The sequence below is a fragment of the Ammodytes marinus genome (assembly GCF_949987685.1).
Source record: "Ammodytes marinus genome assembly, chromosome: 16".
Lineage (NCBI taxonomy): Eukaryota > Metazoa > Chordata > Actinopteri > Uranoscopiformes > Ammodytidae > Ammodytes > Ammodytes marinus.
Window position 1 is genome coordinate 15,024,681 of NC_137220.1, and position 15,239 is coordinate 15,039,919.

A 15,239-nucleotide genomic window follows, 5' to 3' on the forward strand; every position below is an offset into this window, starting at 1 on the left:
ACCTCAGGAAGTGCATTTGTAAAAATGTTTTTGTTGAAATAAATGTGAGTTTTCTTAATTCCAATTTACTGTACATTAGCAACTACATACATGCAAAGCAGCAGATAGATACAGTATTTTAACAATACAGTATGTTTGACACATTGAGATACAGTGTGCAGACATACTGTATTAAATTAATGTAAAATACAAGACATATGCAGAAACCATTATATGCTATGTACCTGATTTTCAGCTGAAATGTTTTTTTATGATTTAGCTTTTGAATCAATAATATGGATCCTTAGCATTTTTTTTGCATTCTGACTCATCATTCAAATCACAGTAAACTGTCTTAATAAGAACTCATTTAATTTTGCTTAACAAACTTGTATGCCCTGTAGCAGCTCTAAATGAAGATAATGCAAAGCTCTAGAAGGTTCACACAATTAAAAAATATATATTTAAAAAGAGGTTAAAATCCCCCCTTTTGGCAATATTTAGCAACATATTAGAATAAAGCCTTGTTTTAAAGTAATAATAAGTAAAATGGTATTTTTTTTTATAAATGATATGTTGTAGGGTTCTTTTTGGATTAAAGGTGCACTATGCAATTTTAGGGGAGGGGGATTTGTTTACACTTGCAGAGCATGCTGTTAGTTTACACAATATATTTTCTCATGTAACTCTTACTAGTATTAAATAATTCTATCATCATAAATCAAAACAAAAATATTGTAAGGCCCCTGGAACCCAATGTAAGATGATGATTCACCTCCACCTGCTGTTATTGAATATGTGAACGATTCAGATTGTTTTGATCACTTGCTTTTTCTTAGAGGACATTTTTTTTCATACAGCTGAAAAAATTACTTGAGTCTTATGTTGCAGTTTCAATGATCACAATAATTTGTAATTATTTTTTTTAGTGTATAACTTGTAAAGAAGGGTTGCAGTAAACTCATAACCATGATAAATGTTTAATGAATTCATGTTTTGTTTAAGCCAATACATGGATAGCAATCTATCCAATATGTTTCTTTGTTGTACAATATGTCATGCTATGCTCCAAAGCTAAGTTCACAATGAAAAACAAAAAATCGGAAAACTGTCTCCATAGAAACTGTGTATTCATGACAAATCAGTTTTAACGTGTATTTAGCTAAAAACAGCATCTGCCTGACCTGTAAAAAGCTAAAAAAATTTAATACAAGTTCAAGTGCAAGCAATAAAAACAATTAATACAACATCTGACTGTTCCGTAGTTTCAGAAACATTTTCAACAAAATGCAGTTATTTAATATTCCATAACTTTTAACAGGCAGTTTCAGTCCATAATTGTAAACAAATGGAGCTAATCGTCAGTATCAGTGTGATTAGTTTATTGCATTGCATATATTGTTATCGTCATTCATATATACAGTATATATATATATATATATATATATATATATATATATATATATATATATATATATATATATATATATTAGTATACTGTATATGATGAACACCTAATGGTAAGAATATATTTAGCAAACTCTGGAGGGAACCTGAAACTTAAAGCCCCTCTGTCTTCAATACATGTAAACATTATTATAATAAAATAAAACAAGGTCGCAATGAGTGGTTGTGATTGTGCTTTACTTTTAACACAGCATTTTTGGTTGATGGGTATGTAGAAAATAAGAGCTATGACGCCATGTATGGTTAAATGACTAAAACCAATCTGCAACATCACTCTGTATATGCAATATTACATTCATCTCCATTGACCTTTGATGCCACTTCTGTATCGGAAGAAGTTTGAAACCTCAGTCCCACTAGACATTTTGTGGTGTCAGGGCAATCTTCATCTTTTGCCTCTCCATCGCCGTCTCTAGTTCGGTGGCTTTGCGCACATCCTGAGAAGGACACAAGATAAAAGTAAATCAACAGAGAAATTTAAAAGGAACCAAAATGGGATACCCCTGAATACACAGTTTAAGTGGATTAATTATTAACTATTGACCTACGATGTTTGTATGAGTTAACATTTATTTTGTCTCTTGTCAATTGAAAGTTAAATATAACCTTTTGTCAATGTAGGTCAGTAACAAAATGGTAAAATGGTGTAAGTCTGTGCATACGCCAATGCTGAGCAGACTACTACATTGACCAAACAAAGACACACACACACACACACACACAAACATACAAGACATAAAGAAACCAGAAGACAAACCTCGAGAAAGGCCTTCTGCAACATCATTTGGCCGTAAACTCTTGCACCTTCCTCTTGTGATACTGTGCGGAGCTCCTCTTTTTTTAGGGTAAACAGCTGCGCTCCATTTAAAATGCCCAGACTGTTAACTGTCCTAACAGAAAAGGAAGAAGACGGAAAAAACATGTGTTAGTAAAACACCCTGATTGACCTGGATATATTGTTGCACATAATAGTGCCACTAAATTCCATTCTAGCTCATTCATGTTATTTTCAATTCCAACTCATCTCAGTTCACACTTAATTTTTAGGAAGGACATTTTGACACTTGAGGGCGCTATTGTGCAATAAACAAAACTAGGGAGTGTAGCTTTGATATGTAATGCAATAAACAGCAGAATTTCACTTAATTTTCTTGGTTGCTTTTTAACAACTTTGGTTGTTTTTTTAAAGGGCATATTGGGAATTCCCAATACAAGTATGCTCATACAACTCACAAAGCAGTCCTCCTTCACTGTCAAATCTACTTCTTGTTTTAAATGTATTGCTACAGTAGACTCAATGATGCTTGAGATCTTGAGAATTCTTGTTGTCAAAATCACTTTAATTCAGTGAATATCTGTAAACTCTTATGTTAGGGTATGTAAACGAAGAGGGCCCACCGTATAGGGCTAGGCCTAGGATGTGTAATTGACACCAGATTATTTTCTCCAGTGCACACACAGTAGGCCTGTACGATTGTGAGGAGATATTCACTGATTTTGACAAACAGTGATTTTGACAACAAGCGTTCTCCAGAATCACTTACTCCACCTTTAATATCCCTTGATACTCCAATAGTTGAACTTGAGGCTTGGCTATAAATGACCTTAAAGGTTTATATAAAATAGCGTTGTTCCACATGACGTATTTTGGAAAAAGTCCAAGCTGGAGATTCCTCCCAACAGTGTTAGACTTACTGCTGACTGAAGCCTTTGGCAGTGAGCCAGGCCTCCACCTCGGCAGACGGTGAGTGGTAGTTCAGGGGAGTAGAAGTTTCCACTGAGCGAGGGACCATCAGCGGATGGATCGAGTTTCTTTTCGTTGCTAGTCGCTGGACAAGCTCATCATTCATTATCTGACCTGCAAATAAATAACAAATTAAAATAATACCTTATTTGTCTGTCTGTCTGTCTGGAGACAGGACCTTAGCAGCACTTTAGCCACATAGGAGAAACAGTGCTAACTGCTGCGGTGTAACATGCTGATACATTCTTCAATCTGCACTCTTAACATTCTCTAAACAGGTTTGTGAACACTTTAGTCTTCATACACCAAGGCACTGTAGTGTGTAGTTGATTCAGCAGCTATGGCCTTCCCTAAAATATAAGATGGGCAGACTCTTTTTAACCCATGCTTTTCGAGCAGCACCTGGTCAAATACTGAATATGGAGTCACAAATGCTGTTTTTAAATTACTTTGTTTTTATGTATTCACATATTTAATATTTTAATGATCTTAATTTTATTGACTGATGCCTTGCTTTCTTTGCAGAGAAAAGCACTTCATATTTCTACTCTATATTTCTACTTTATGTGATTTTATCAATGTAAAGCACTTATTATTAATGTTAGTATTTATGTTTTTTTCACTCAACTTATACATTGTTTTGATTGAATAATTTTACATGTTAGTTGAATATTTGAGTCGCAGATTCCAAGAAGTTGAACGCGAGAAGCTCCTGAAATTCGATATGTGAGCTCACACGATTTTTCTAACAGACCCATCTTTGTTAGTCCACATGATTTACCATGGCTGACATTCAACATGCTTGGGTTTAGGGTTACCTCGGCCGCTGTCTTCTCCCTGCATTGTTGTAGACGGTAAAACCATGCTCTGTGGACGCACTGGCATTGTAGCGGTAGGGCTGGTCCCAACTGGGCTTGATGGAGCGTATGAGAAGTACTTTGTCGGGGTCGCAAGAGGTGTCTTCTGTTCTGGAAAAGAGGGAATCACTTAAAAAAAACTGCAAGATGACAGGATACTTGAGGCCCTGACAAAAAAAAAGACGGCACAACTTTGCATGTGTGTTGTGTCTATATACTGTACCTTTGACTCTCGGCGTACCACTGGGCTGTTTCTCCCAGTGTTATTCAGGGCAGACAGAGGCTCCAGGATATTAAAAGGAACAAATCCTATCTGGTCAAAGCGATTCTGACACTTCCACCATCTCTTTGACGACTCAATTACCTTATTAGGAAAACATTACTTACAAATCAGTCGAGTTTTGTGACATATTCCAAGAAAGTCTCCATTTTACTGATGGGTCACCACCTCTAACTGTAATTATAGTTGTCTACCTCTAGTGTCTCTCCCTGCAGCACAGAGAGTTCACTGCTGTTTCTGGCCACAAAGTCATAACTGCAGCAGTAGATTCTCTCACCTTCAGCTGGGAGCCAGGTTTCTTGTCTGCAATAAAAGTGGAAAGAAATGAACCAATTTTACCACAGTAGGATCAGTATATCTGATGAGAAACAGTGGAGTGAGTTATTGTCAGACTTAATAATTAAGTCCAAAATTTAAAAAATGGAGACAGACTCTTTTAAAGCTCCCATATTATACACTTTTCGGTACTATTATACACCATATTATATGGTCTTAGTGGTCCCTAATACGTTTTTCTTTAATTGTTTGCTGAAAAAAACTTTCAGATAATTTATTGTACTATGCTGATGTTCAGCTAATCTCACAATGGCCTATTTTTTTAAAAAGAGCTGCAGCTCCCCTCTTAAATATACAATCTTTGAGCTCCCCCCGCCCCCTGTCCAGAAGCGAAGCCAGATACGCCTAGCCCTCTGTCTGTCAGGGCCGTGGACCAATAAGAAATAGGGGTGTGGGCTGCACAGTGGAAGCTTCTGGCTTTCCAGTTTGTGAGGTCAGAAACGAGGAGAATTCTGACTGGAGTATATCGGGGGGAGGGGTGGGGGTTTCAGAAAGGGGGAGAGTGAGAAAAGGAGAGATTGTTATTTTTTAAAATATTTTGGCAGTCTCTAGGCACACCGTGGACCCATGGATATGTTAGAACACATTTAAAAAGTGCATTTAGCATAATATGTGACCTTTAAGATGTCAATGTTTTCGATAAGTGTTCCTGTTTACAAAAATGTCTCTTCTAAATTGATGTAATGTGAATTGCTATGCTTTATTTCACCTTTATTAACTTTTTCCTTGTGTGTTTTCTTGTCTGTACCTATGTGTTTTTATTATGCTGCTCCCTGTCTTGGCCAGGTCGCCCTTGAAAAAGAGATTTTTTAATTTCAATTGGTTTCTCCTGGTTAAAGGTTCAGTAAGCGAAATGGTACTTTTAGCTAACTTCCTGTCAGTGACTGCAGTTGGTAGTCCCCTCCCTCGTCCCTACATCACCACATTAATGCAATGCGGTCTTCAAGCAGCGAGTCATCTAGCCTCATTGGGAAGTATTTTTACCTGCTCCGCCATTGTAGGCGAATAAACATTCACCCCTCTGTCACTCTCTGCGCGTGCACCGGCAGAGAGACGTGCCCGTTTGTAGCGTTCTCTCTTCTGATTGAATATCAAGTTGTGGGATACCCGAAAAGTTTATTTGCCGATTACATGCAGAGCGGGTAAGAGACCTGTGTTATGAAGCGCGCACACTGCATAAGTGATATTGAATTGAATTGAATTGAAAACCTTTATTTATACAAACTAGAAAGGCATTGAGGTTCCCCTCATTTACAACGCCGACGAGCGCACAACAAACACAACAACAACAATAACAACAGAGTGACAGAATAAAACAGAGAAACACAAAATCCTAGCAAGATAAAAAAGATCAAAAGAAATAAAGAATTACAATAAAAGAGCTTAAAAAATTAATTCAGTTAAAACAAATGCAGTGGTGATGGTGAAAATCAGAAATCATAGATTTAAAAGAAGAAAAAGTGGGGAGAATGGTCATATTGAAATTGCTCTGAAGGGCATTCCAAGAGGTGGGGGCACTATAACTAAAAGCAGTTGTTCCCAGCTTAGAATGAGCTCTAGGAACCTTTATATGATCATCATATCATTCTGTATGAATATAGAGCGATTTAACATGTCTATTAACATACATATATCGCTCACTTCACCTTTAAATAAAGTGTATAATAATAATAAAGAATAATATCCTTGTTACCATTGGTAATTTAGCAGGCATTCATTCCTATAAAATGTTTATTACGAAATAATGCCTACATTATATGTTAACGTGTGCAAACTTACTCTTCATCATTGGCTTCACCATGGCTGTCCACTGTGTGTTGTGCTTGGGCCTGCTGGGTTTTTGCCGCCCTACTTTCCCTGACAGCGTCCTGTTTGTGCTGGGACTCTATGGGATCTTCTAGAGGCTGGCCACTTGAGTCATAAGCCTCAGGCTGCCATCCATCCAGGAAGACAGGAGAGTATGGAGGAACAGAAACACTGAGGTGAGTACTGGGGGAAGAGAGAGAGAGAGAGAGAGAGAGAGAGAGAGAGAGAGAGAGAGAGAGAGAGAGAGAGAGAGAGAGAGAGAGAGAGAGAGAGAGAGAGAGAGAGAGAGAGGATATTGTTAGAGAAACATGACAAACTCTCAAGCCATGATTTACAGGTGCATCTCCAAAAATTTGAATATCATGGAAAAGTTGGTTCAAAAAGTGAAACTTTCATATATTCTAGATTCATTGCACAGAGTAAAACATGTCAGTTCTGTGTTTTGTTTAAATGTTGTTGATTACGGCTTGCAGCTCATGGAATGAAAAAATCCAGTTTCTCAAAATATTAGAATATCACATAAAACCAATTTAAAAAAAGATTTATCATAGAGAAATGCCAACCTTCTGAAAAGAATGTTTATTCTATATTAATTTGTTATGAATCTAGAATATATCAAAGTTTCACTTTTTGAATGCAATTACAGAAGGAAAAATTGCTTTTCATTGATAGTCACATTTTTTTCAGATGCACCTGTGGACATAAACACACAGACCAGGGTGAAGTCCAGTTGGGCCCTAATGAGGTCCACAGCGCCCCCTCCTCTTCAGTCAGGTGCTCGCGGAGCAGAGACACAGCATCACTGGTCATAGCAGGACTGACCACCAGCGCACCTAACTCTGGCCCTCCAGTGGTTTTCACCATCTGTGAAAGAGAGTGTTGCAACAGACAGGATTAGATTAGAGTACATTGAACAACGTTATTGATCCCAAGAAGGGCAATTTATTAGCATTTCAACCCATCCACAATCACACAAACAACATCCAAAAATGTACATGTCAGAAACCTAATAAAAAGACAAGCAGAGGTCGGTGGAGGACTACAAGGTAAATACAAAATGGTAGAATAAATAGCAATAAAAAGGATAAAATAAATAGCGATAAAATAGATAATAAATAGACATTGTAACATGTATTATCAAGGTACTGACAAAACAAATGAAATGACAACCGTCTAAGTTGAATTACCTATCACAATGAGAGACAGAGGAAACTACTAAATGAAAATTAGAAACTCATTAGAAAATCTCACCAGTCTCAGAGGCACAAAGATGTGATGCAGCAACTGTGGTGCGTCAGGCTGTGTGATAGATGACTTGAGACGGTCCTAAACAAACCAGCAAATAGGGTCATCATTTCAATTTTAATTTACAGTGGCATTATCCAAGTTGTATTGCACATTTCAAGAGATACTCATGCACGATTATGACTAGTTGTTTTCTCACCAGTAGACTGAGGGAGTACTTGATTTTCTGAAAGATGTCCACAAATTCTTCCTCCGAGGGGGGGCAAGCTTTAATGGCTAACAAATCATCTGCACATAGTGGGTCAAATTCACAAACAAATTCATAAAACTGACATAAATAAAAAATATGGACATATAACTAACATGCCAAATGCAAGTTAAATAGATTTTTTTTTAAACTTAAGGTTTTAGTAACGTTAAGATGATATTATATAATATAAAGGAATTATAGAAAATGTAAAAAGTAGAAAAGAGGAACAGCAACAATATAATAAAGTTGTAAAGTTAGGGTGTGGGGTGCTTGTTCTAGCATGTTTCAGCAAGTATACTCACCAACAAAACAACACTGATGGTAATGACTGATAGCAATCTTCTATTTTATCATTCAAAATGTAATTACCAGATACCTGAGAAAACACCCTGGTCATGTTGCCAGGGAAACATAGGGCAAAGGCAGATAGACACAAAGACTCAAACTCATTTTTACACCTGTTGGCAATGTATAATGGTGAAGAAACAGCAATCCACAACAAATAGATCAAGGTCGAGAACCAAATCTTTTTTTACTGCTCTTTCTACTACTACCGTACTGCGGAACAGAGCATGTCCTTATGGTCATTTCTTCAGATCTAATTTATCCTCAAACATTATGAGAATGTATTTTATGAATACTTTTTACCATGTTCATTCCAGTTGCAAAGTCAACCCAACTGGAAAAAAAACTTGTGAATGAAGATTATGTTAAATGTCATTCTTCCTAGATTGATTTGGCCCAAGCTTCAGGGCATCCTCAGTCACGTTTCTTGGTCATTCTTACTGTAGGCAAGTATATTCACAATTACCTGAGGATTTATTCGCTATCAAACATTATGATCTTACTACTGTACATTTTTCTTATTAGGGTCTGTTTCTAGAGAGTCTGTTGGTGACATGCAAACAGATTGTTTACGGCAAGGTATTTGTTTGATCTTGACTCTCCTAGTTAAAGTATGAGGACAGCATAGTTACAGTAGTTACACTAAGAGGATAAAAAAATAACATTCACCATCTTGGCCTTCCTTCTTCTTGCTCTTTATGCTTCTCTTCTTTTTCCTTTGGTTGAGAACACTCTGAGCCTCAGCCGTCTGCTGCAAGCGTGTCATGAATCGCTCCACATCATCAAAGCAGTGGTTCATAATTTCCTGATGAAGACATGTACTGTATGTTTTATCCATTTACAAGTAAACAGTTTAAGAAATGTCCTTTTGTGGAAGAATAAGGTAATCAGTCTGTCTGTCTATCTATCTGGTCATTTACCAGGTTATCAGTGAGTCAAAAAACATACAAGGAATTAAACATGAAACCTGAAGTATTTGTATGGATTCAACACACAGTTTGCTTACGCATATGTTTGTTATCCAATTCAATAGCCCTGCAATACGTTCAATTGCAATACTTATAAAGCAAAACCTGTCTGCGATAATTCTCATCAAAGCTTTAAAAGAAACTGTTAAAAAAACACCACCATCTCTTCCTATTGCCACTGCTTATTTTTCTTACACGTGCCATTTTAGGCAAACCGGTAGTTAGTGGTTAATTGTAACATCAGTAAACACAGAAAAGTTAGGTCTAATTATATGTCAATTCTGTACATCTGCAAATTTAATTTCATATACTGAGCATCATATGCAGGACATACTACAGTATATTATAAATTGACCTGCATATCGATGTCCTCTATGGATTCAAAATTCAATCAGCACTAACTATAAATATATTCTCTCCCGTTTATAGAATATTGTATCTGTCTAAATCGTGCAGTTATAAAGTAGGGGAGAACGGGGTAATGTGAGACACTTTTACATCTGCTTCCACAGCTGGGGTAAACTGAGACACAGACCAGAGAAATCAAGGGGGTAAACTGATCCACTTACTTTTTCCACTCTGAAACTACCATAACAACAAATGTTGTAGCAGTTTTGAGTCACAGAGAAATAAAGCGCTATATAAATCCAATCAATTATTATTATTATTAGTTACAATCCTAACAACTAGCCTGAAAACCAAATATTCCAAAACTAATGTCGGACGAGTAACAGAATCTTGGGGTTTGGACAATTAAGAAAAACATTTTCTAAACACTTGAAAGTAACTCTGATCAAATACACCATATCATTCATATTCAATAATTAACATTCAAATGACAGATATAACCAGTTTAGACCAGTTGAAACACAGTCTGGGGGTCAGAACACAGGACCCTTAGAGCCAGCTAGTGTCTGGGGGTCAGAGCAAAGAACAATCAGAACCAGCTAGAACAGCCTGGGACACAGAACACAGGACTAGACCCAGCTGTCATTTTCCATCTTTTGAGTCTTTGATTAATATTTTTCTGCATTTGTTTTATTGGGATCATTCATTGAATAAAGACATATTACTTAGAGTCTATTGGTGTTAAAGGTCACGCTCCTGTCCCCCACATGCATACGTACCAAACCACGCCCTTGCTGACACCCCTTCAACCATCAACCCCCACCTCCAGCCCACATTGTCTTTTGTCTTATTCAAACTAGTATCATTGCTACCTCAAATATAATGGATTCATTAAAAGAGGGCACAGACACTGTCTCACTTTACCCCACAGCATTTGTCTCACTTTACCCCACTGTCACAATTTGAGAAAAAACTACCTCTCTCAGCAAATCAGGCTAATCTACAGTTATCATCATCACATGGTTTCACATGTTGGTAGTTCATCAACATGTATGATAGAAGAGTTTTACCTGAATCAATTTGCTTTGGCACAACAATTGATTAAGTTGACAGCAAGAAAATGTACTTTTACATGTAAAAAATACATTTTTGTTAAAAAAACATGCTTACAACATCGCCATGAGGTCCTCTCTTTCATGGCCAAGGGGAAATGAGAGGGGCTTGAAAACATATATCTCACATGACCAAAAATGTGTTCCATTGCCAAGATACAGAGGGTGTCTCACATTACCCGATGGCTCACATTCCCCCGTTCTCCCCTATGTGGAATACTGACAACTTGAAGGGACAAGATTGATTACCCCCCACACATACAATTATAAATAAAGAAATGTTTCATGAAAGCACGTACCACTTCTCTCCCTGCATTCAACATGGGTGTGTGATCTGACTTCTCACCAGCACCTTTCTCTGAGTGGAAAAAGAACAGAGCCATTAAAGCTAACTTTGACATTATGTACATAAACACACACACACACACCGGCTCTGTGTGGTTGGTTGAACATGTGCAGGGACAGAAGATAAATTTATGTGGCAACTGCACACACATACACATATAACTGGTAAATCAGGGTACCCACTGGATCTAAAAGCATTATAAAAGCATTTAACTTAATATTCTCAAAATATGGTCTTTAAAGTACTGAATCTCCTTACAAAGTTTTTAAATATATTTGATGGCCCTTTTTGTTGAATAAAATAAATAATGAACGTCAAAAACATGTTTTCAAGGCAAGGCCATGTAGAGTGGTCGTTATGTGATAAAAAAAACTATTTCTGATTTTGTTACATACTTTACAAAGCTATTGTTATATGAATGTGATTTTAATGTTTTTTTTTAAAAAGTACCTTAAAATGAGTACAGATTTTCCATTATATCTCTCCTACCTTTACCAGTATGGCCATGAAGTTGGCATTAAATGTATTCCTGGGGGTACCCTGTAAATGGACTCCGCTTATATAGGCTTGGTGCTGTTCACTTATTTTCTCAGACTCAAAGTGCTTTACATTGTTTTTCTTCGGACACCCATACACACAAACAGACACACACACACACACACACACACACACACACACACTCACTCATACACAGACACCAATGGGAGCAGCTGGGAATCAGTGGACGACCATCCAACCTGCTTAGCCAAAGACCCCCCCTCAAACCCCCCTCCCAATGTATACACACATATGAATATACCTTTGATAGAACTTGAGTAGACAGGCATGCCACCAGGAGGAACCTGCGCTCCTTGAGACATCATGACACGGACTGCTGAAGGCCTTCTAGGAGCCACAGGAGGAGGTTGCTTCGACATCTGTTGTGTGTGTAGATTGTAGAGTGAAATCAAACACATACATGCAATAGGGGATCATGCTCATATAGCCTACTACAATAAGTAATATCATACCTTTATTCTTAAGTTACAATATATTTTTTTGTTTTGTTTTACTTTTCCAACCGGACCGGTCAGATATGTAATGTGAAAGATTTTTGATGGTGTCAAAAACCACAAGCCGATTAATGCAGAGTATTCTGCCTGCACACCATGCATGTTCATGTACTGTAGTAATGACAGATACATACGACAGGAAAAACCACTGTGTCACCAGATGCATGGTATGCAGTTGAAAAACCACCAAAACTTGATCATCAAAAGTATTTGCTGATTTTTAAAAAACAGTTCACAATCACATCACAAGTTGATTTCATGCAAGCACATTGTAGATTTTTTAACTTTACTCTTTTTTACTTGACTCTTTACCTTACCTCCCTGTCATTGTTCTGCTACTAACTACATGCATACATTATTACAAACATGAACAATTTCTTATAAAATGTGTATACAAACAAAGCCTTTCATGCAATAAGAAACACATCCTTACAGATTGTAACATATCAGGAAACTGCTTCACCCCTGAGAAACATATTGCAGTGTAGATACAAGGCAGCTGTCCTTCATATGCCAGGCGTACCTGCCTCTCTAACCCTCTCTCTCACATACATAGGCCCAAGTAAACAATAGGCCTAGGTAAACAAATATAATGTAGATAAATCACTGTACCTTTTAGAGTGTTTAAATCCAGGGAACAGAAACCAATCCTCGTGCTGAGTTGATTGCGCACTGAGCTTTGCTGTTTATACGAGATGTCCCACCTTCTTGAGTTATGCAGAAACGAGTTAAACAAGTCTGGCTTTCCTATCGCAGTTAATCTGTGCTCTAAATCTCCCCTGATGCTCTGACACACACACACACACACACACACACACACACACACACACACACACACACACACACACACACACACACACACACACACACACACACACACACACACACACACAGTTACTTTCCCTCCCTCTCATCTGCATATTTGTGACATTCTTATGACATTTCCACCAACAAGTGCCTGTGGCTTGTTTCAAGGGGCCAGTGTGATCTACAACTAATGCCATTCCAGAAATGTATTGCAGTCTTCCTCAAATTCCACACCTCCACAAATTCAGTGACATAAAGTTTCGTTTGAGATTATATTAACAGAGTGCAAGCCAAGACACTGGCTCAGAGTTTTTTTTTAAAGGTCATTAAAGGTTCAACTTTGAAGATACAAGTGAAACAGCTTAACTCAAATGACTTGAACATTCCTTCTTAAGAAGAATTCTCTTTTTGGCAATTTATTATGGAATTATTACATCCAATACCAACATAATTCCATAATAAATTGCCAAGTTTCTTATAGTTAAGTTGTCTATATTTTAAATGTTTGAAATGGTTAAAGGGGGAGTCAGTGATTTTGAAGAACATGTGTTGTCAAAATATTTTTTGTAAAAAATCTGGGAATATCTCTGTACAATCTGCAACCTACCTACTGTGTGCTGAAAAAAATCCAATGTTAAAACTTAGCCTAGGTTCTATAAATATACAGTCCCCTCCATAAGTATCGGAACAGTGAGGCCAATTCCTTTATTTTTGCTTTAGACTTTGCTTTAGATTCTTCTGGAATATACACACTTAGAACAATACGTTTATCATTAAGAAGTTCTAGATTCAGTTCCTTGATCCATATTTCAACCGCTTGGAGCCTAAATTCACTAAGGTACTATTGGTAAACCACTGTTGGATAGAATACAAATTTGAATCAGGTGCGACCATGACATTGGGAGATAATAACTGAGCTGTTGGTGAACAGTGACCCCAACTGGTTGTTACAGGCCAGACTCCATCTGTCCATACAGCTCTCCTCTGTTTGACTTCACTGCTGCACAGGTGGAGAAGTTGTTGATACATACTATCTCCAATGTACTGTACTGTTATCATATCCAATTACTATGAAGAATATACTGCAGGACCCACTGTTGAAACTGGGGGGGCTGACCCTCATTTACAGATATCGAGTCAAACAAATGCAAAGCAAAAACAACAACACAATGTACAATGCAAATACTGTACATACATCAAATGCACACCAAGCTGTAACAAGCCAAAACCATTGAATGCAAGAAATGCATAATATACATTTTTTTTTGTGATACACATAGCTTTGAGATATTACAGGTCATCTCTTCCGAAGAGCTTTACAGTAGATCTCCACAATTAACTGAGGATTTACTGTACTGATGTGAGCCTTGCATTCATTCCAAGCTTTGATCTGTGGAAAGACATTTATAATATGCATCCCAACACACAGGAGAAAATCGTGGACACCCCGATTCTTGCAGTTTATTATTTGGTGGAAAAGTGCCAGTTTCAAATTACAGTTTATTCATTTTCCCATTCAAACGAGCCTGTATTATCTGGATAGAAAGATTATCCCAAATATGACAAAGGATCAACAACCTAAATATTTGTTAGCTACATATTCTATGTATCCTTTGTCCAATGTGCCCGTGTCAACCCAAGGTCACATTAATGCATTTAAATAATGATTTTTTTGTGTGACTCATTTTGCAGGAACCATAAGCTTTAATACATAAGTAGGCTACACATTTTAGTTTTCTGCATTCATTTAAAATATTTTTTTTTATAGTACTGTCAGTTAGCCCACTCTTTCCACCAGGGGGAGAGGAGGAGAACCATCCAAACTTTAAATACATTGTCCTATACTGTACAATTACAGTTGTCATGTTGAAGTTGCAGTGCTGATTGCTTCAAGTGTTTTGATTTATTCGATTTAATTGGGCGTTAATTAATTTTGCTCTCTTTCCGACCCTTGAATTCAATTGTAAATCTCCCTCTTTAAAAAAAACAAAAAACAGGACACAATCTCACCAGACAGTAGCCTTATCTTTTTGTAAAACCTGCAGTGCGCACAGCAGTGTCCAGTGTGTGGCATGCCTACTCTTTTAAACTTAATTTCCTTTTCTAAAGCACTGGTTATGATTAAAATATATTATATGTAAAAAATAAATAAGTAATACAATTAATACTTATAATAACATGAGACTAAAATTCAAAAATGAAGTTATATATTAATTTATCTTTAAGTGAAAGTTGTCCAGCCCCGCTGATCGTTTTGGGGAAGGGTGGTTCAGCCCCCCTCGGTCTTTATAGTCTTC

General features: G+C 37.1%; 1 protein-coding gene across 2 annotated transcripts; it reads right to left on the reverse strand.

Moving 5' to 3' along the window:
• Positions 1 to 1,490: 1,490 nt before the first annotated feature.
• On the reverse strand, positions 1,491 to 12,808 carry eps8l1a (EPS8 signaling adaptor L1a). 2 transcript variants are annotated; one of them, XM_080044490.1, is made up of 14 exons: positions 12,748 to 12,808; positions 11,883 to 12,000; positions 11,037 to 11,095; positions 8,979 to 9,114; positions 7,914 to 8,002; positions 7,721 to 7,795; positions 7,185 to 7,333; positions 6,443 to 6,652; positions 4,522 to 4,630; positions 4,271 to 4,411; positions 4,009 to 4,153; positions 3,142 to 3,304; positions 2,204 to 2,336; positions 1,491 to 1,883 (listed from the first exon to the last, which is right to left on the reverse strand). In XM_080044490.1, exons 2-14 carry the CDS (start codon positions 11,998 to 12,000, stop codon positions 1,803 to 1,805), a joined length of 1,608 nt encoding a protein of 535 aa, XP_079900616.1. In that variant the 5' UTR covers positions 12,748 to 12,808; the 3' UTR covers positions 1,491 to 1,802. The 2 variants fall into 2 exon arrangements, with proteins under 2 accessions (XP_079900616.1, XP_079900617.1); XM_080044491.1 differs by lacking the exon at positions 1,491 to 1,883 and having other exon boundaries at positions 2,203 to 2,331.
• Between the last annotated feature and the right edge of the window lie 2,431 nt (positions 12,809 to 15,239).

Coding starts and splice junctions, on each gene's coding strand:
- eps8l1a (XM_080044490.1), bottom strand. CDS start 12,000: ATGTCGAAGCAACCTCCTCCTGTGGCTCCTAGAAGGCCTTCAGCAGTC. Junction 8,003..8,978: donor GAAGAAGGAAGGCCAAGATG/GTGAATGTTATT, acceptor CACTATGTGCAG/ATGATTTGTTAGCCATTAAA. Junction 3,305..4,008: donor GGGAGAAGACAGCGGCCGAG/GTAACCCTAAAC, acceptor ATTTATTTGCAG/GTCAGATAATGAATGATGAG.